This window comes from Elgaria multicarinata, chromosome 9 (assembly GCF_023053635.1).
Source record: "Elgaria multicarinata webbii isolate HBS135686 ecotype San Diego chromosome 9, rElgMul1.1.pri, whole genome shotgun sequence".
NCBI classification, from domain to species: domain Eukaryota; kingdom Metazoa; phylum Chordata; class Lepidosauria; order Squamata; family Anguidae; genus Elgaria; species Elgaria multicarinata.
Window position 1 is genome coordinate 81,548,281 of NC_086179.1, and position 22,407 is coordinate 81,570,687.

General features: G+C 38.8%; 1 protein-coding gene across 1 annotated transcript in view; it reads right to left on the reverse strand.

Annotated features, from left to right (window-relative positions):
- The window catches only part of GSAP (gamma-secretase activating protein), a 54,581-nt gene extending 32,494 nt beyond the window's left edge, over positions 1-22,087 (reverse strand). The window contains exons 1-15 of the mRNA XM_063134201.1: positions 21,879-22,087; positions 18,783-18,859; positions 18,065-18,121; positions 16,368-16,437; positions 16,046-16,099; positions 15,865-15,953; positions 15,601-15,670; positions 14,083-14,129; positions 13,009-13,113; positions 11,299-11,358; positions 10,300-10,343; positions 8,040-8,125; positions 4,028-4,105; positions 2,240-2,317; positions 1,610-1,702 (exon numbers count right to left, since the gene is read on the reverse strand). Coding sequence (XP_062990271.1) covers positions 1,610-1,702; positions 2,240-2,317; positions 4,028-4,105; positions 8,040-8,125; positions 10,300-10,343; positions 11,299-11,358; positions 13,009-13,113; positions 14,083-14,129; positions 15,601-15,670; positions 15,865-15,953; positions 16,046-16,099; positions 16,368-16,437; positions 18,065-18,121; positions 18,783-18,859; positions 21,879-21,978 — 1,108 coding nt within the window. The 5' untranslated portion in view covers positions 21,979-22,087. The remainder of the gene's footprint in view (positions 1-1,609; positions 1,703-2,239; positions 2,318-4,027; positions 4,106-8,039; positions 8,126-10,299; positions 10,344-11,298; positions 11,359-13,008; positions 13,114-14,082; positions 14,130-15,600; positions 15,671-15,864; positions 15,954-16,045; positions 16,100-16,367; positions 16,438-18,064; positions 18,122-18,782; positions 18,860-21,878) is intronic.
- Between the last annotated feature and the right edge of the window lie 320 nt (positions 22,088-22,407).

Consider the following 22,407-nt stretch of genomic DNA (forward strand, 5'->3'; position numbering starts at 1 on the left):
GAAGCCCTAAGACCAAATTGATGACAATGAAATTATATTGTTTCTATTAACAGTCCCCAGAGAGGTCCGCCTGGCACCTACACTGTACTGCTTTCGTCGCCAGCTGAAGACCTTTTTATTCACTCAGTATTTTAACACTTAATTTTAACTTAAATTTAAATTTTACTGTTTTAACTCTGTATTTTAATCTTATATCAACTTTGCTGTGTGGTTTTATCCTGGTTGCGCTTTTTATACTGTATTTCGTAATTGTGTTTTAACCTGTTGGGTGTTTTACTGTGGTTTTAATTTTTGTGAACCGCCCAGAGAGCTTCGGCTATTGGGCGGTATAAAAATGTAATAAATAAATAAATAAATAAATAAATAAACAGTCACCCATATGGAGAGTCCTAAACAATGGAAAACCTGCACAGCTTACACCAAGGTGGGTACACTAGGATTTGGCATTGGCTGAGAAATTAACCCATCATAGCAAACTTGTTAGAAGATTATCAAAGCAAGATCAATGTAGAAATAGGGTTTCCCTCTCTCTCATACATGTAAAACAGCAGGGCACAGAGTCTTTGTCCAATGTCAAGCTCATTATTTTGGAGAGATTTGCTTCAAAACTCCTGGATCTCATACATAATATGCATTGTAAATAATAACTCATTAAAATTAAGCTCTTTATATTCAAATTGTTTATTGTGTTTCACATTTTGTTTAAAAACCTATTTATATAGGTTTAAAATAGAGAAATCCAATTCAGTTATGAACAATCACCACGTAGGGATGCAGACTTCCAGCCCAAGGATCAAATTCCATTTCAAAGAAGCTTTCGGGGACCTCATTGGATTGGTAGGTGATGCCAAAGACAAAGGGGGTGGAGCTAAATGCAAAAGGTGTGGGGCCAAAAATACAAGCATACTTTATTCTTAAAGTTCTTACTGCCAGTAACTAAAGCCTTAGAAAAAGCATTTCCTCCTTCTCGAACAGGGAAGATAATGAGACTACAATCCTCACTTACATGGGAGTAAGCCCCACTGAACTCAACAGGACTTACTTCTGATGCATAGTATTGCTCTGTAAAGCATAAAGTGTAATTTATTGGAAGATCTCAGTAGTTCTCCTGCACAAGACTTATGGAAATTAAAGAGATCTGCTCAAGAGTGCTATTATTTATAAAGCTTTGTACAAGATAGGTGAAATAAAAGGCACAACATACAATATTACGCTATGCAAGCTCCTCTGAAATGAACTAGTGCTATTGCACCAATGCCATTTATTTCAATGGCACTTGCACACAAAAGTGTGTCAGTGGATTGTGCCCTTAGGAATCATCTCTTGTCAATGCACTGTTTGGAAGATATGATTGGAAATATCAGCATCCTTGCCAACTTTCCTGAACTATCACCATTAGAGCGCTGGAGCAGGAAATTAGGAAAGGACTCATATTATACACTGAATGGATGTCTTTAAGTTTAACGTTTTGGTTGTTGGGGGCAGTGCATATGGGGTTTTTTAGAGCTCATTTTTATTTTGCATTATTCGTGCATATTTTAATTCTGTAAAGGTATGTGAATAACACTGAATGAATTTTTATTAAGAGCTACTGCAAGTTCCACTGTACCTGTTAGAAAGAAGTTATAGCACATCAAGTCAGGATGCTGAGTGTTGAGAAGATGCAGAAAGTGTCCAGGTAAGTAGACAGCCACATAACAGTCTGTTGTTGGTAGGTACGTGTTTTGTTTTGTTTTTAAAAGGGAATTAAAAAAGACTTGTCAGTTTTGAGCATTGGTTTATTCTTAGAATTCCTACTTGATAAACCTCGGTAATTCACAGTAGAGCCATTTGAAACCTCATTAAAACTGGAGTACTTGCATCCCATTTATGTGCTAATCACAAGTCCCAATTCAGTTCCCTTTGGAAGAAAAAACACAATGAAATCTAAGTGGCACAAACCATAAAACGATAATATTGCCATAGGAAATAAGCTGTTTGGCCACGCAGGTTTTCTCAAGAAGCACGCAGTGGTCTCATGACTACAGACAACTAAAAAACTACTTGTTTCGTCAAATAGGATGGAGGCCAGTTTAGAGAGTTTTCCTGATTTAGCAATCCATGTGACAAATCCATCTGACATACAGAAAGAAAAATATGTCCATTTCTACTATTCAGAATAGAACTACCACTCATGTATGGTCTTTTACCTAAGAAAGCAGCAAAGGGGAGAGAGAGAAGCTTCAGTGTATCAACTTACCAAGATTCAAAAAAGACAGATCCTTCACTTTTAGGATATCTACTCTTTCCAATGTAATAGTATATGTTTTACTATAGCCTGAGAAGAATAAGAGACAAATGTTTTGATATTCTACAAACACAAAGTCTATTTTAAACATTTTCTGGAAATAAATACAAAAATTGGAAATCAGAAAACTTCATCTATGCTAAGTTTTGACCGTAAGCATAAAACTTACTTTTGTATTCATCTCCACTACTTCCAATGTTGTACATGTACCAATGCATTGCTGCTGTTTTTATCTGGTTGAGCTTTTATATTGTATTTTATATTATGGTTTTATACTGTTGTTTTATACTTTGAATGGTTTTAATTTCTGTGAACCGCCCAGAGAGCTCCGGCTATTAGGCGGTATAGAAATGTAATAAATAAATAATAAAAAATGAAAAAACAAGAATGTAATTCAACGAACTTGGTATGCGGGATCCTTATTCTATTTCAGAAATGATGCACTGCCTTTCTACCAGAGCGGGATGTCATTGCAACTCCTATTAATTATAGGTACTTTTTTGAATGATCAACTTTGCATGATTATTTGTCCACAAAGTGATTTTAAATGGCAAATTAGAAAAATAATGGTCTCAGGAATATATGCCAATATACTCCATAGGGGAAAATTAACTTACCCTGTGTCAAGATAGAGAAATTTGACTCCAAGGAAAGGGTGGATTAGAGGCTTTTTAGTCTGACTTTTGCATGCTACTCAGAAGTAAGGCCTATTCAATTCATTGGGAATTTCTCTCAGGTATGAGAGAACTGCAGCTTTAAATAGCTAAAAGCAACCTTTCCCCCGCCACTTGCCTCACAGAACATCATTCAACACAGACTGGGTTCGACAACATGATAACCCAGAGTGGATTAAATAAGCCATCGTGGGTTATTGTGCTGTCTGTCAGGAATTTTTTAAACCATGATGGGTTAATTGCCCAAAATAACCCACTCTGATAATCCACAGCCTGCAATAAGGGTTATTTAATCCACCGTGGGTTATCATGTCATCTTTCAGACACCATGGTTTAAATTGCTCTATAGAGTTATGCGGAAAAACATATAGCCTTAAAGGTTTGCAGGCTTGGGACAACACTTCATAGGAAGCATCCCCAGGGGACAGAAAATCCTGGGTGCACAAAATAGCAGGTAGTACAAATAAACCTATGGAAAATAAGTCAAAATAAGGAAAACAGCAAATAATGTGTATTTCCCCAATAGCCTAAAGTGCACAATAGCACAGGTACAAATTTGTGCAAATGAGTGTGAATTTGCATTTGAACAAATTCACACCTGCACAATTGTGCACTTTAGGCTATGGGGCAAATAGATAGTTCCTTTCATAGATAGACCTTTTCATGAGGTCAGTAGTTTTTAATTTGATTTCTTAAAAAATCTGATCAACAGAAGTCAATGAATTCAGAAATTTTTGCTGCAAGTTTTATGATCTGCTTGATCCTTTGCAAAATTATACTGAAATATAATTTTGAACAAAAACAGTGAAAAATTACAATTGGGAAAAATCACAATTACAAAACAAAAACAAATGTCAGAAGAGACAAAGAGGTTTGAGAGGCAGAAGATGAAAACAGTTTATAACCCTGGAATAACTTGCAGAATGCTTTTTAGAATACATTTAGTGAAGTTTGAACAGGACACATTAGGGCTGCAATCCCACACACCCTTACCTGAGAGTATCTCCCACTGAAATAATTCAGATTTACTTCTGAGTAGACATGCATGTTTGTGTTGTAATTATACCTTTATGTAGGAAGGACACGGAGTATGCCACTTCTCCAGGATAAACAGAAGCCAGATAACAACATACGCATAAACTTCCTAAGAGAAGAAAAAATGTATTAAGAAATTGCAACGATAGGATTGCCACTTAAATATTAGATAAATTAAGTGATTAAAGTACAAAGAGGAGGGCTCTTTCCTTCCCTACAGGCACAGCTGTAGGGCCACGTTATCTCTTTGTAGTAGCTTAGTTAACAATATGAGCTACTTTCCTTTGCAGATTTAAACAAAAACAGAGTAGTGCCGTGTATGTGCACACATTTCTCAAAATTTGGGCCTAAGGCCTATACCACTTTTACACTTCCCCAAATTCTTTCAGTCTTCGAAATTATTATTTTACAACTGTTCTTTAAAATTGGTTTTATAAAACACGCTGTTACTTTAGACCACATTTACATCTGTGTATAAGTTTGTTTGTTCTATTTCTCTCTCTGTTTCATTTGCCTTTGTTGTATATTCATTCAGTCGCTTCCGACTCTTTGTGACTTCATGGACCAGCCCACGCCAGAGCTTACTGTCGGCTGTCGCCACCCCTAGCTCCCCCAAGGTCAAGTCCATCACCTCCAGAATATCATCCATCCATCTTGCCCTTGGTCGGCTCCTCTTCCTTTTGCCTTCCACTTTCCCTAGCATCAGCATCTTCTCCAGGGTATTCTGTCTTCTCATTATGTGGCCAAAGTACTTCAGTTTTGCCTTTAATATAATTCCCTCAAGTGAGCAGTCTGGCTTTATTTCCTGGAGTATGGACTGGACTCATTTGCCTATCTGGTCCCAATTTCAGAAAATGTTGAGGCCTGAGATAGCAGACTATACACCAGTTTGTTATTATGTTACACATCTTATTTTTCTCTTTATTTTATTGTATTTGTTTCATAATGGCTAGGTTTTAATTGTGAACCACCTCTGGAGTCCTTGTTGCGGTGGGGGGGGGGAGAGGGAGAGAGAGAGAGAGAGGCCTTCATAAATGAAATTTATTAGTAAGTATGAAATAATTTTAGTATCAGACAACTCATTTGTATACTTTTTATTGTTGACATCACTACAGTTTTTAATAGGGTCTGCAACAAGTAGGAAACTAGTGATTAGAGAAACCACTTTTCTGGTAGGGCATCAGCAAACACATTTCTGTCTCATGAAGAATAAAGAGAGATGTCATGGATTTTAAAGTAACAGCTGAATTGTTAGAAAGCTATTGAGAAATTGCAAACTTGCCTCCCTCAAAGCAACATAAGATGTCTTATTATAAAATATCAAATGGCAAGCAACTGAAAATGCTTAATAAAAATATTTAACAGTTTGGAGCTGTAAAAAAGTAGAACAGTAATGACTGTATTAAAAGGGAAGACATAAGCAGGTGCACAATGAATTCTGAAAACTAATTGGCAAGATAACCTGAATGGTATGTAAAAAAAGAATGCTGAGTTAAAGACCAGCACTCAAGGTCAAGTGATTATTTGAAGAGTTTTAATATTCAATAGCCAGGATAAAGGCTTATCTCAAGGGTGTTGGAATGTAAAACATTGTTAACTGTATAGGTCAATTGTCTACACACAATTCTCACTGATCAATGAATGACCAAAAATATTCTATGAGATGTCATTATCAAAAAACTTGATATACAGAAGTCTAGAAGAATGTATATACTCACATTTAATTAGTAAATTTTGACTAAGGAGTTATTTTCTCAAAAATATAATTAAAATTGATTATATTTAGCCTGAAAAGTATATGTTTAAACCTTCGTTATATCTTTTAACATTATGGAGATTTTGGGGGGAATTAATTTATGGGATACCTAGATAGAATTAGCTGTCAGGTAATCTCTGCACAGGAACTGTGTAAGCATGTTCTGGAATGAGGTAGCTCCTTTACCATCTAGAGAGACGTTCACCAGGCCTGAGAATCTGTCAGCTGAACAGCCCATTGAGAACTGAATGGGAAACTTGGTACTTAGATGAAAGCTCTCCTTTTATTAAGACTAGAAACCTCTGATAACAAGAAATGTTTAAGAAACACTATTTACTATTAAATTATTAAGATGTTAAAATCCTTTCCTTATTTATCTTTCTCAATATGTTATTTTGTTGCTATGCTTTATTGAAAATTTATATTTGTTCGATTAAATGGAAAAATGGACCCAGAGGTTTTGCCTTTATTCATTCCTGTTAGAACAAAACCAAAACTGAACCCACCTAAAACAAATGTTGGTGTATCCTTTGTCTGAAGTGTATTAATCAACTACAGGTAGTTAACCGCCAACTAAAGGAGTTGTAAATATTGGAACAACCGATTCATAACATTTAGCAAAAGTCCAGAGTTTGTTAGAAGAAATCCCAAGCAATAGAATGCTCTTCCACTCAACAGCATGGTATTTCTAATCTTCCCTCTCTCAACCACACAGCTATCCATGTTGCTGTTCACTCCAGTAACATCAGAGTGTCTTAAGAGAAGCACAACTATTTGCCCACTTATTTCAGTCCACCCTAAAAGCAGCAGCTTCATTAAATACTTAAAAGGAATTCGACGCTTACACTGCAATCTTCTACATCAGCCTTCCCCAACATGGTGCTCAGCAGATCTTTTGAACTCCAACTCCCACCAACCCCAGCCAGCATAGCCAACTGTCAGGCATGATATGAGTTGTCATCCAACAGCCCCTGGAAAGCACCAGGTTGAAGAAGTGGACTCTACATGTCTACTCAGAAGTAAGACCCATCATGGTCAATGGGACTTACAGGGGATACGATTGCAGCCATATAGCTTCATTACATGGGAAGCTGCACAGAATATTACATTACTTTTTTTCTAGCTACCCTCTATTTGGATCAGTTCAGAAATAGGACACATACTATATCTTCCTGTACTCACAAGTTTTGTTGCAGCCAACTCTCATATGAAACACTTTGTAGAAGCTACTCTGGCCTAAGTTGCTGTCAAGAATGAGAGAAGCTGCTTTCTGCAAACATCAGATTTGCTGCAGGTGGCCCAGTGCTGCACATTTAAAGTCAGATGTGCTCACTTAAACACCCATGTACATGCACCTGGGAAGTGTGACCCAACTGGAGCCCCAAAACATTTGAACCTCAGTGTTAGATTAGATAGATTTTGATTATGCGGTCACAGACCCAATAGAAACAATACCAACAATCATTAATTTAAAACCATAAAATCACGAACCTCAGTATTTAAAAGGACCCACATTTCATCATCCCTGTCTCCACCCCTTCAGCCATACTTTATGTAACAAGTAATTATACATTTATAGAGAGCATGAACCAATTTTTTTAAAAGGCACCAACACATTGTAAGAACTATCTTGGTTTTCCACCTTCACTGATGTGGATTAGGAGTAATCCACACTGCACTATTTAGTGCAGTAGTGAAAGCATTGTACCATCAGATAATTTCATCCTCAAATATTAGTATAATATTTTGGAGGTCTGGCAAAATATGCTGCCAGTAGTGGAAGTGGATTAAATAGCAACCCACTCAGCAGACAGAGAGAGAGAAAGACAGGATGATCACAGCTTTGAGAAAGGAGTCTTTGTTACGGTAGAACACAGCAATTAAACAGCCTTTTCAATTCAAAGGCACATCACTTTGAAATACAAGAGCTGCTGCCACTTAAAATACTTTTGAATTGAGATACATATATGTGAATATATGTCATGCCTCACATGAGTTAAGATGGCACACACATGCATTTAAAGCGCTGCTCTTCTCAGAAAGGTCTATGGAAGCATTATCAGAGAAAATATTTCCCCCTCTTAGCGCAGAACAGCAGCAATTTAAATGTGTATGCTATTCACCAGGTGCATCAGGTTGTACTCTGTATTTGCTCCCAAGTACTAATAATACCTAAAGAGTGTGAGTTCACCATGATGGTGCAAGGTCAGAAAGAGCTACGCTGCAAGTAAAACTCAAAGGTACCAGTAGACTGAGTAAATAAGGTAGTTTCTCATTTATGTATTACCTGTTTCACTGGTAAAAACCTGTATATTCAAAGGTTTAGGTATAATCTCTTGGTCTTGAAAATAGTTGTAATCCAAATTCACAGGTCTAAGAACAGAAACCAGGACTTAGTTATTTCTTTATCCAAAACCATAGAAGTCATGTAATGACCAATGTGCAAGCTAAATTAAAAAGGCAATATTCAGATGCAACAAACTATGTCTGTCATTATGAGGCTGAGCAGCAAGGAGCCCTCCCCCGTGGCACATAAAGAAATGGTAAGCTTCTGCTTCTAATTTTCAACAAAACATAGTTTGCCATTTTGTCTGAATGTGGCAAACTATGGCTTGTGCTAACCATGTTTACCATCCCAAAATGCAGTTTGATCCTTGTTTGGAGACCTGATTTGATGGCAAGCTATTGTTTCTGCAAACTATAGAGAAGTGTATAAGCCCAATGCTCACTGTGGTTCTCCTATGACAAATCTCTGTTGCTATGTCTGAACTGAGCCTTTAACTGATGGGAATCATCCTCACCAAGTCATACATCTTTGGTGAATTGGAAGCAGCTAATACATTCAAACAGAACTATATTATTGCTGTATCTGGGAAAATTGAAAAATATTCAATGACTGGTTTGGGTATTGTTGGAATAGAAAATCAGTTCATAAATACCAATAGGGGCATAAAAAATAATAATAATCTGCTAACACTATCTGCTTGGCAAAGAACTACGTTAAGAATGGAACACTGGGGAGAGAGGACTAAAGTAACAAGAGCAAACCAATATAAAAGGTGCAGGCATGCTTAATAATATGGGTGGGAGGGTGCTATTGCATCATGTCCTGCTTGTTCATCCCTGGCTGATGGCTGGTTGGCCACTGTGTGAACAAAGTGCTGGACTAGATAGACCCTTGGTCTGATCCAGCATGACTCTTATGTTCTTATTGACTAGTATGCCACTAGTGCTTAAAGGAGCGCCATTTTTATACATCTGGTCCCCTCTAGCATTCAATTTTCCGTCAGTGGTGCCCCTTGGCAGGAAACCGAGATAGAAACACAATGGAGACCTCAATTTCTGTCTCCCCGTTCAAGGCTATCACCTCCTTATTTGGAACAGAATCCAGCAGAACTTGACATGACATTTTTCCTCTTGCCATTGTCCAACTGGTAGCCATTCTGGCTTCAATACACTCAACCCATAGTGCAGGAGTGAAGAAGCTTTTTTTTAGCCCAAGAGCCAAATTGACTCCAGACCAATATGCTGGGGACGGTATGCTGGCAATGGTAGACCACAGCCTAAAGTGTGAAGGGCCATCCCCATTGCTGGCATGTAACGCAACCCACTTGTCCTCCCCCGCCCCTACCATATGAACATACACACTCTCACACACTTTCACCCATATCCCCATCTGGGAAAAGCAAGTGAAGTCCTTGGAGCAGACACTTCAAGGCGCAGCTCCTTGAGGCACCAGCTCAAGTCAAAGGTAAGGAGGGGCATAGTTTGGAATGACACATTCAAGTGGAGAATGGACTCATGGGACAAATAAAATGGGAGGATAAAGAAGCAGGACAATCCTAACTGGAAACGAAGCCAGAACTGGGTTTGCAGCTGGAAGGCAAAAAAGAATGCGCAATTTAGGGATAGGGATTTCCATGTGGTAAGAACTCAAGGGGCAATAGAAAAATACACCTCTAAGAATCCTTGGTTAAATTCCAGAATATAAATGAGGAAACTTAAGATACATCATATTCAGGTATGAAGGGAGCTCCAAGCAATGACCAAGGAGAGCTTTACTGCTCTGCCCCTGGCATCAGGCACACATTGGCACAAACGTCAGATCCTGCGGCATGCCCCCAGTTATCGCATGATGGGAGCATTGAGCTTTCATCCCTCATGCCTGGAGTATGGAAGCAAGAGCTTTAAGAAGAATTCCTCTGAAAACAGTTAAAAGGGATTTCACATGATGACGGGCAAGCTCCCCATGTAATGCTCCAAGGGGGGAGTTCTTTATTGGAGTCAGACATACATGCCACCACACTCTCAGCCCGTTCAAAAGTAGATCTGGGGACACATCCAGCTTTCTACACAACATACAGAGCAGCCTTATCCACTCTGCTGCCCATCAGATGTGGCTGGGAATTACATTTGGCAAAAACATTTCCCAACTCATTTGATGCTAAGATATGCATATAGCAGCATATGAAGCAGACGTATTCCTCAATGCAATTTTCAATACCTCTGGACAAAAGCAGGTAGAAAACCTCTTCACTAAAACTCACTTTAATCCTATGTCATCCCAGGAGATATCCAAAGGTGCTTCAAGCTGTTGAAAAACAAGAAGGCAAAATACTAGTGTGAAGTGCTATTCAACCCCAACAGAGAGGCTGACATAGCAATTCTACTTCATGCACTTGTAACTAGTTATGCCAGGGGAGGAAGAATTAAACAAACAGATGTTATCTCATTTACCAATAATCACTGCAAAATGTTAAAAACAGTAAATCCTTAGAATATAAAACAATTGAGATGTCTTTTTCTAGATCCTCCTTCTCTTTCTCTGATCCTACTTTAATTCTTCTTATATAGTCAATTATTTTACCTGCCTAGGAATGTTCCTGTCCATCACAGGGATTTACTTGGCAGCAGCAAGTATGGGTTAGAATATAGTGCAGCAGGACAGTAAAGTGAACTAATGCATAAAAGGGAGTTACACCATATTCACCATAAACACAAAGTTTAGATTTTGTTATTGCATTCTTCAATATAATTATACACTAGAAAAAAACATGACAATTATATCTGACTAGCTAAACTGATTCTGTCCATGATATTGCTTCACAATAATCAATACAACATAAAATATACTATTAGATCTCTGTATCTTACATGAACTAAACTTTAGTAAAACTATTGTCAACCAGAACTTATTAAAGCATTGCTGAACTGAAATTAGATCTTTTGGTTTCCATTTCTGTGCTATTAGTACTTTTGTTACTTAAGTTTATCCTTTGATCCATTTTGATTTAGATAACTCAATATTCTAACCAATCAATCCATAGACATTCTTGTTTCTTTAAATACAGCACTTTTCAATGGAGTCAGGTCACACATTCAACTTCAAGTCATTAGGTGCCAAAGTAATCAAACAGCACAAGTTTGTGTGAACCAGGTTCTAAAGACGCATAATGCTCTATGCACAATTCAGCGCTGAATCTACAAAAACTATCTATTGACAATACTTTGAACTAAACAAACAACAGCTTGGCAGGAAAACTTACTATTAGTTTGAACTTTTTATCAGGATAAAACTGGATACAGTTTAGTGTGTCCCTTGATTCCTACAACGAAGAAAAACATTAGTCAGCACACATTTAGATCCTTGATAACCCAACACTATCTTGGCTAAGATAATGGAAACATAGGAGTGGAGAGGAACATTAAATGGGAGGCAGTTTAACTACACTAGTGCCCACAGTTGTCCCCTGCAAATGTAACTCACAGCATCAATTTTCCTTCCAGCCAAACTCATTTCTCATAGCAGAGTCCAGCTGTGAGAGAAACTTATAAAAACCTACTTGGAGGCATTTGCAGGAAAGAATGAGTAAAAGGAGAGGAATTAAGCACCTCCTTCCCAGTCACCAGATTTTCTCCTCCAAGCCCCTGAATTAGCATTGCAAGGGGGCACAGGGCTGGGAACTCCAAGTTTCTCCTTGTAATGTCCAATTCTGCCTTAGAAGCTCTCCATTGTCAGATTGACCGTTCACTGAACATATATACCCTGAAGCAGTTAAGACAAAGCAAGCATAAAAACTTACCACCACAGCTTTGTTACATCCTTCCTTCCTCCTCCAGACTGTCTACCTTTATCTGTAAATGCTTATGGTTTTGCTTACCATAAAACATTGTTCTCCTCCATTTCACAAGAGGAAACCTTTCTGTGGGTGTCAAAATCGCTTCCCACTGCTTTTTGGCATAGACATCTTAGATCAATTGCGAATGATATCTTAGTTCAGACAGTCTCTTGGAAACTCAGAATAGCTCGGTGTTTCTAGTTTTACATTATAGTCTTCTAGCCATTTCTGTATTTTGCAACAGGTTTCAATGGGGCTTTAAATTTTATGCCTGCATATTTTTTACAATTGGGACTAGTGATTCTATCAACACTGACAGGAAAATTCAGAGCAAGGGTATGGTGCATGGCAGACAGCCACTGAATATTCAAGCTGCAGCTTGTGTCATCAGAACCTGACAAGGGTGGGCTGTGCAAGGGTTAAGCATAACTCATGGGTTATGCAATGGCTGTTTAGCCTCACGGAACCCAACCCCTAATGGATTCGGACAACACCACAAGCCAAGTTGAGGCTTGAATATTCAAAATGGCCACCCGCACACACTGCAGCCCACTGTGGCTTAAATAAGCTATGTTGGGCTGTTCATATGAACCAGCTCTATCCCTCTCCTGTATAGCCTTCTTAAACGTAGCCTCAATCAGCTCTAAATCAGTGACTCCATATTATTTTAAGACAGATGCCAGAGTCTGATGGTTGGGTTCCCTAATCTTATCAATTGCAGTTATGGCAGTGCTGATAGCACTGGGTACACTTTTGGTATTGGTATGTTTCTTTTCTTTTCATTTTCCCAAGAAAGGTGGCCTTTTTATAAGCTTCTGTAGAATTTTGCGGAATCTACATTTAATTTGCTACAAAGTTCAGCTACAAAATCTGTTCCTAGCACCAGAGCCCGGAATTTGCAACTCAGTAATATAGAAGGCTTTCCCCTCACCAGCAGGTAGCCATATCTTTCTCCAACTCACCTAGGATTAAATACCAGAGCATTAAGGACAGATTGCATGAAAGCTCCAATACTGATGTGTGTTTTTTAAATATGTATCACACTTCTCTGTCTCCTATTATCAAAATATTGCAACTATTTTAAAGTCAATAATCTCAGTGCAAAAGTATGCTATCAAAATATTCCATATGTTCCACCTTTGGTACAATGTAGAATAGTCTTTGTTCCAGCATGTCCCACTGGACCCAAATGAAATCATCAGCAATTCTCTCTCCTGAAAGCTGGCTTGAATTTTCAATCATCTAAAGGGAAGGAAATGAGCACTAATTAGGAAAAAAACATGGACAATAGCATATGTCAAACCAAATACATCCAGTAACTACAGGTCTGGTCAGATGGTATTCACTACTAGAAACTCTAGACATGCAGCAAGATCAGAAGCAGTCTTAAGTTCACATGCTACTTTCCCCACTATCTCCAGCTTGAAGAAAAAGCACCTCAACTCAATGATCCTGTATCTAGTTTACCTGCATGAGTAGGGCATCTACTCATCCCCCCAATAGATTATGAGCAAGTTCTCCACCAGTCCCTATGCATGCCTCCTGGCCATCCCCCAGTTGATTTTGGCCCTCTGATTTGCTAATCTAGTCTGCGGTATGTTACTTGCACATAATTATCATTTTAGAACATGGGTTCTCAACAAGGAGGGAATTCCACGCACACCCCTGGGAGGAGAATTTTAGGGTTCCAGGGGGGTAATTGGGACCACTATTCAACAAAGTATGTCCTGTAGATTATGTCTTCCTACACATGTTATTAAAAATGTCCCAAAAAAGTGTCATGTTGTCTGCAAAAGCCAGGCCTTTGCTCTCTTTTCCCTCCCTCCCTCGCAATCCTAGAAGTTTCAAGCTTCCCATTTAAAGGGGCAACGCAAAACATGGGAGCTGAGAATGTAAAAGGGGCCGTGCTTTGCGTTGCCCCTTTAAATGGGACTAATATAGAAAAAAAATAAAAGATTTTCAATATTATATGCATACTATTTGGAATGCACCTTTCGAGTTAGACTATCTTGGGAAGGGAGTAATTATATTCTGAACAATGGTGAAAGGGGGGAATGGAGCAAAAAAGGTTGAGAACCACTGTTTTAGAATGTTATCAAAAATCACTTAGAGAAGATCATTACAGAAAAAGCAAACAGAATTATGCCTTGACTACCCAACCCAACCAACTCCATTTGAACAAAAACATTAATTAAAATTTTAACTTCTTACCACGTTGTGTCCTTCTTTGACAACCCTGATGTCAAATTTTTCAACATCTTAAATTCAAAAACATCTTAAATTCAAAAACAATGTCATTTTGTGACTCTCTATATAAAACACACACAAGCTGTCAACCAATTCGAACTTCGTTCTGCTTCTGATTAAGAACCTAAGAAGTGCCCTGATGCTGGATCAGGCCAAGGGTCCATCTAGTCCAGCACTCTGGTCACACAGTGGCCAACCAGCCATCGGCCAGGGATGAACAAGCAGGACATGGTGCAACAGTTAGCGCTTTAGTTCCACAAATTTGTGCCAGGATATCTGTGTGCAAGAATGTCCTGGAACGGCACGATGCTGGTGCATTACTGAGTTGTTGTGAAACTTGTAGATTCCGTGCCGCATTCTAAGCCTTTTTTTAACCGCCCAGAGAGCTTCGGCTATGGGGCAGCATATAAATTTAATAAATAAATAATAAATAAATAAGCCTCTGTGCTGTTGCACAATGTTCGGTACAGCAATATAAAATGATATTTTGGTAACAGTTGATGAAAATAAAGCTTTTTAAATTAAACAATTTAATTTTAAACAAAACACATAAGGCAAAGCCAGAAATACTCTACAGTTTATAAGTGTGTGACCTGGTACTTCTCCATTTTATTCTTCTACCACATCAGGGATTATTTAAGTGTTCCATAGATATTACTGTAGAAAGATTTGTTTGTGCCCAAAGAGCCTCCACAATCACATCACAAATTCTGGAGGTTTAAAAGCAATTTAACAGGACAGCTTGCTATTTGCACAATTCCTGCATCTTGATGGGAGTTTGCAACTATCCTATATCAATTTAATTTGATATAAATCATCATGTATGCTTGTACATGTGGCATATGGCTGTCACACCTTATCACCGCACACAGCAATAATTTACGATTCTACACAAAACTGATTGCAAAAAAGCTAAATTAAGTGTGTGCCTGGGGGGCAATTCTTGATATAATTTTATGCAAAACCAATTGGAATAGAACAGTGGCTGTTAAAAAAAGTAGGGTAAATTGAGGTTTATCCCTTGCCAAGGAAGCTTTTGATGGCCACAATGCACTGGCAAAAAGCAAGGCTCCCTGTCACATAGAACTATTGGCATGTTTTACCCACAAAACTCAATACTCTTTCAAACACCACATGAGGTTCTGGGAGTTACAGGAAATGGACAATGATCAGAAAATGGACAATGATCTCCAACAAGCACATGGTAATTTTAGAAACCACACCATTGCACCAGAGATGACTGGGTATAAATTCATCAGTAAAACGTCACCCACTAGGACTAATATTTCAACCTTTTTCTTTTCTCATTCTTCCTAAAAGGGATAATTAGAAAAGAAAAGAAACATACACGAATTTTCCCAGATCACTTATATATCATATTTAAGTTCATAATGCTTTTGAATAAACAGAAACCATTACAGATCACCCACTCAACTTGCAATCAAAATATACATGTAATTGAAATATTTGTAAAATGCTTACATTTATCTTCTGAAATGAGTAAGAGACAGCTTTCTGGGAAAGTATTTGTTTGTGCAACTGGATATAGAAACTGTAACAAGAAATTGTGCAAAGATAACAGACGAATGAAAGCTTTGCTGTTGCAGGTACACAGATGGCTAATGCTGTACAGGATAGTAAATATAATGATATTATTTTAAGTCACAAATTATGTTTAAGATAGAAAGCAGGCTTCATGGGTCTTTGGCATAGACAACATGCCTAATTACTACGAGAATCACTTACTTGCACTCTGATGCAGCTATCCACGGCCTTTAAAACTCTCTCATTATTAAGTGGGTGAATTTCAATTAGCAAGGTCAGACATTTAGACACTGGGGAAAAAGGCAGAATTAAGTAAAAATTAGTCTGACATTAGTAAATTATGTCCCACACCCATATAAAATTGTGATGATGTTTTAAGTACCTGGTTGAAATAGATTTATTCTTTCTTCCCTTGTTGGCTGAAGAAAAGTGACAGCTAATTTTTTTTTAAAAAAAAAAAATCATATCGAAATTGTAAGCGTTGAAGTATTGGTTGGGGGGACATTATTCAGAAGCAATATTCCTACACTTATCGGAGTACATAGAACTGTAAGAAAATGGTCAACAGAGGTTTTTAAAAAACCGTATCTGCAGTATAGCATCATTTAGGCATTACAATGACATAGTAGGATGATGCAATTTATCAAGATCCAATTAATCTTATACAACAAAACTTTAATGGGAAAGTGGTCATAGCAGCTTACCCAATAACGTCTTCTCATTGTTGACTGAGCAACTGATCACATGCAGGTCTTTTTCAAAAGTATATAGGTGCTAATGAGAACAAAATATTTGGTTAAAACTTGTATTATGTAAGGCATATTATTTCAGCACTTAAAAATATTGACGACATTCTATAAGCAAGCAAAAAGCAGCTCTTAACTCTGTAATTAGATCTCTTCCTCCATGTTCTTTCTGTTCAGGCACTTTAACCTCCATACAATTAGTTAAAGTAAGTAAAACTATCTCTACCCCTTCCAAACTAGTTTCATTGAAGTTCAGTACCTTCAGAATCATGCATTTTTATGCTATAGTAACATAGAAAAGATAGCCTACTTACTACACCCGATCAATCTATACCACCTTAATTACCTACTGATTCATTCTAGAGCTCTCAGACTTCTACTTTATACCAAGTACATTCATCTCTCTCCTCACCCACACGTATCAACTGGTTCTATCTCTACTGTGAATAAGCGTGCTTGAATATATTAATGGAATAGCTAAATCAAGGTAAGACTGGGGTGATGGGGATGATGATAGCCCACTAGAGTACGGAGACAAGGTTGCCTACGTTAGACAGACTCACATTACCTCCCATGGGGTTTGTTTGTGGGCTGGTGGCACTCCTGGAAACCAAGATGGTGCAGTGCCCAGAAAGGCTTTTTCAATCACATCAGGATTGACAAATGATTCCCGCTTGGAGCTTTTCTAAATGAGGCATTTATTGTGCACTAATCATTCCTCAGTCGTGATTTTTACAGGTTTTTTAGATGACACTGCGACCCTCCAGTTTCACTTCTGTTTTTAAAGAGCACCTCCCCCATGTTTTTCTAAAGAGAGACAACAATTCATTACTATTTCTGAAATCAAAACAAAACACATTTCCCCACTTGTGTCATTGGGATATTCTGCTACACCGTAGCACCACCTACAGGTTATAGAGCAGGAAAGCAGGAAAAGAAAAGTTATTTGTGTAGAACTTGGATCCGATTTCTGCAATGAAACCGAAAACAGGTACAGCAAATTAACAGCATTGTGTATTAAAGCTCTTGGAGAACAGATGCCTGGTAACTTTTCAAACTGAATTCTGCAATAAACTCTATGTGGGTCTACCCCTGAAGTTGGTCCAAAAGTTATAGGCCATACATTCATCTGTTGATGGAAACCAACAGACATGCAATACCAGTGCTCTTGCCACTTCTCATTTGTTGTAAAGCCTGATGTACACCGATTTTATAAAGCCCTAAATGGCCTGGGCCAACCATACATCAGGGGAATGCCTTCTCCTGGGAGAGTTCCCCCTGTGATGGTGTTGCAAATTATAAATCCTATCCCACCCCCAGAAAAACTGCTGGGTCACTTCTCTTTTAAATTTTATGAAATTTGACAAGATCTTGGTGTTTTGGTCCACGAGAGATCAGTATTTCTATTTTTAGGGTTACATTGATAATTTTGTAAGTGTACATGTAGCTTCATGAAAAATTAATTCTATTATTGTTTTTCTGCCTTCTGATTTTGTTGCATGTTTGTTTGCTTCTCTTAGCCACGAGCAGTGAAGTTATTAAGAGAAACTTCACCTTGTAAAATGTCTTGACAAGTCTTTCTCTTTTCAATTGCATGATTTTAGAGATGGTCAAATTGTTTTTACTTCCTACTCGATATGGCAAATTAGGCTTACCTGATTTTTTTGGCTATTGGGATCATACAACCCAATATACGTGTACCCTTGATTCCCCTGTAAGGGAAATGAATTAGCCATGAGTACATACAGTTTTAAAGCAGTCTTTCATCTTAGAGGTTTATATAATAATATAAACCTCTAAGAATGCCAACGTTTTACTGTTCCTGTGTCTTTAATAGCACAAAATATGCAAAATAGAAGTATCTCATTAATTGTGACAAGTCCAACAAAGTATTGCAAGAAGAATATTAAGTCAGCTTTGTACATTAAGGTAGAATAGATCTTTTTTGGCTAAAGAGCTGTGTAAAGAATATTTAAATAAATAAACTGTAAACAAAACAATAAAGAAACCAATTTTTAATTAATGAGACCTATTCAGTGACAGGATGGACACATGTATTATTTATTATAATACATGGGGTTCTACACTCTCACCTTCTGGAGTCGTTTTTCATTACAGCAAATATTGGATCCTGCAGCCAGTGGGTGCATTTGCACAATCACAGAGGGAAAATATGCCATGGTAGCTTATTTTCCTTTCCTGCACATGCCATTTGTGAGCTGCCTAAATAGAATAATTACCCTCACCAGGCACGGGTTGTCATAATGTCCAAACCTGGTGAGGATGGGTGGTTGGGAAGATTTACAAACCATCCTGAAACCCTAGAACAAGCCATGTGAACTCAGTCATTCTCTCAAGAAAAATCAGGCTTACCTTCCAGGTATAAACAACATTTCCATTTCTTTCAACATTTACTGTATGTAGTGTTTCCAAATTATTCCCCAAAGAACCTAAAATGACAAGCATCAATACATCATAAATGACCTCAGGCCAACTGAAATGCAGACAAAGAAACGTATGTCATTAAGATAGTAACTAGTAATGTGATAAGAATAATTGGTGTTTTTAAGTATTGTTCAGTGGCTTATTAGGAGTGCATTTTCCCCAACATGAATGGGGGAATTGTTTAGAATTCCAGTCTTATAATATGGTGAACCACAAGATCACATGAATATTGTTAACTCCTGGAACAGTGAAACACAAGATTAAATTTCATCTGTAAAGACGAACTTTTAAATCACATGAATTTATCTCAAGAAGCCAAGGAGTCACCACTGTTCATGAAGCAGAACAGCTTATACTTCTCTGGAAGCTAGTCACAATGTCTTAATAGGCAGGGGAAGAATGTTAAAAGTGTTGCGGTCCTGCAAGCAGATGTGAAGATGCAGGAAAGGGAACTCAACCTATACCTCCAGCACTTGAAAGAGGTGCAGTAGTTCTTTATCCCCAATTGCCTCAAATAAAGCCTTCTCTGATATGTTGGGCTACAACTCCCATTATCCCCAGCCAGCATAGTTAGATTGGAGAAGACTGCCAGTTGACCATGTTGAACACCAAGTGCATCAAGATCACATCTACCACAGACTCTACAAGGGATAAACCATACAATATTGCCACTGTTGCATTCTACTTGTTCCGTTGCACTGGAGAGACATACCACTCACACAACAGAAAGCTAATGGTTCAAAAAGCAACCCCTGAAACAAGAGGAAACATTTGTTGTTGGATCATGACAGGTCAACCTCCTTCTGCAAGCTCCCAGAAAGAAGCTTTCATATGCATTTCAGGTTGCTTTTAGAACCAGTAGCTCCTCGTTCCACTAATGGCGGGTCATGCGGCCCCAGGGCCTCAAAACTCTTACTAACCCCATAAGCAGCAGCCACCTAGTATGTCAAGAGGCTTCTCCTTGCCCATGCTTCCCAAAGTGATGACAGTCTGGAATGACAATGGTCTTTCCTCCTTGCTCACCATAACTCCTTTTATACCAAATGTAGGGTTCTAACACTGAATCATTAAGAATTCGCCAACTTAGAAGGTTGTCCCTGTTAAATTAGCAGATCTTAAAAGGAAAAAAGAATAAAACTTGCCAATGGAACCATCATTATGAAAGAGGCATTCCTTTCTCTCACGCACAGAAAGTTTGTCTAAGAAAAAGCTTGCTGCAGTACACGTTTTTATTTAAAAACAAAGGAATTATGCTTCTTGCTTCAGGACTATTGTTTTCATCCATATGCAAATTTATTTGTTTGACTAAGGATACAACTCTATATACACTTACTTGTGAGTAAGTCCTTGTTAACTCAGCAGGACTTACTTCAAGGCCAGCATGCAAGGAATTGCATTGTAACATGCTAAAGCTCATAGGATTAGTCAATTTAGAGTGTGAATCTATACCATAGTGGCTGGGCAGCTTTTTCTTTTCTTTTCCCCTATCTAAACATGCATAGGATTGCACCCGTAAGATTTCTTTAGATGAACGACAGCCCTAATTTATTGTTTTAGCTTTCCCCATGCCATAAACTGTGAGCCTTCTAAGTTTAATTAGCATTTACTTGCTACACCTTTGGTGCTTTAAGACAAGAGACTGATGTGCTATAAAATCTCTTACCATTTTGACAGGAGAAAAATGGGAATAAAATACAAGTTGTGACACACATAACAAAAGCAGGTACATGTTATAGGACTGGTAGTACAAAGCTGAATCTGCATAAAGTTTCCCTGCTCTCTCCTGTTTCACTTCTAGTATTCTTAAGCCTTCTGTGTGAATCATATTATTACGCGAAAGAAATGTCACTGTTCAAGGAAGTTTAAACACACACAAAAACCCTAGTACTTTACAAACACATTAGCTTTCAGCACATTTCAGGTTTTGTTTGCTATTACATTCTAACGAGTTACGCAAATATACACAAGGAACTTGTCATTCCTGGCACTCACACCGATTATGCAACTCTTCATAGTAACATTGGGCAGGATCCAGTCAAAAGTTGAGTACTTTTAAGTCCCACTGATTTCAAGAAGAACAACTTAAGCATGTGTTTAATTTTGCCTGGATTGAGCAAAGTAAAGTGAATCATCAAACTTTGTATCTCACAAACTCACAAGACTTTTGTTTTACTCTCCAGATGAATGTTTGCATTAAGCTACCTGACACAGCATTAAAACTATCAAGGGTTTTGCCAGTGCCATTTTCAGAATTCCCTCTCCAAATATTACTTTTGACTGAGCATAAAATGTACAAACCGAGAAGACTGAACTCTGCAGTTTTCTGCAAAATGTGTTATCTGTGAGCACTTTCATAGGTAAAATGAATATAATTTCTGAAGAGCTAAGAAAGCACCGTAAGGCAGACAGGTATTTTCAGATATTTCTATATTCTGGCAATGGTTCGCATAGCATGCAACCATCAAGAGTAAAAGTAAAAAAGAAAAATCCCTATAGAGTCATTCCATCTCAAAGAAAGAGTTTGGGCTGCAATCCTGCAGTTCCCTAGAAATAAGCACCATTGGATTCAATGTTAGCTCTACTTAGAGTAGATCCACTGAAGTTAGACTAACATTGGATACAGCCTTAGTTATAGGTAAGCAATAGAACTGCACTTGCTTTACTTATACACTCCTGGCTAGCTTACTCCAACATCTGCTGCAGCCAGTCAGCTCAGGAGGGCCTGCTCCTCGCACAGGTGCTTAACTCGTTTACCTCGACCTTAGTCAATGCAGTTGAGGCCCTTGGTCAGCTGGAGTTCCCCTTCTGCTCTGACCACCGGTTATCACTGAAGTACTAAACAGGAGACGCGAGAGCTATTTGGCCACGGACTTTTCCCTCAGGAGTTTGCTTTACTAACTGCAGTTGAGCGCTTGTTTGTAGAGCGTATCTTACAGGGAGCGAGCAGGGGCTAATACGCGAGTCCACCGTTTTTATTTTTGTTCCCAACCCCCTTCTCCTCGATCAAAGAAAATAAACCCTCACCAGCATTCCCGTCTCCCAGCGCGGCTGCCTCAGTTTGCTCCGACAGCCAGGGCACCACATCCCTCTGGGGCGCAAACTGGGCGCTCAGCTGGAACAGCATCGCCCCCGTCGGCTCGTGCCACCTGCCCCTGCCTTCTGCCGGGGAGGAGCCGGGCTACAGCGGCAGACCCCCGAGGAAACTGCCTAGAGGCAACGCCGCGCCCACCCAACCGGGGCTAAAGGGCTCGTCTGCGCTTCAGGAACGCGGGCAGCGCGCGCCCGTCTATGCACGCCCCGACAGCTGCTTTCGCTTCTGGCCCCCGGCGTCTGGGCTCCCGCGAGCGGAATCACCCAATCGAGGCGGAGAAAGTGCTGCCTATTGGACGAGCCGGGCGCCACTCATCTTTGCACAGCGTGGAGTGGGCGGGCGTCCTGCCAAACCAACCGCGGAGGGGCTGGGTTTAGGTAGAGTTTATGCATCAACTTCGGCAAAGGGAAATCCTTGTATTGCTCAATCTACGTTTACGCCCCGGGGCATTTATGTCTCGCA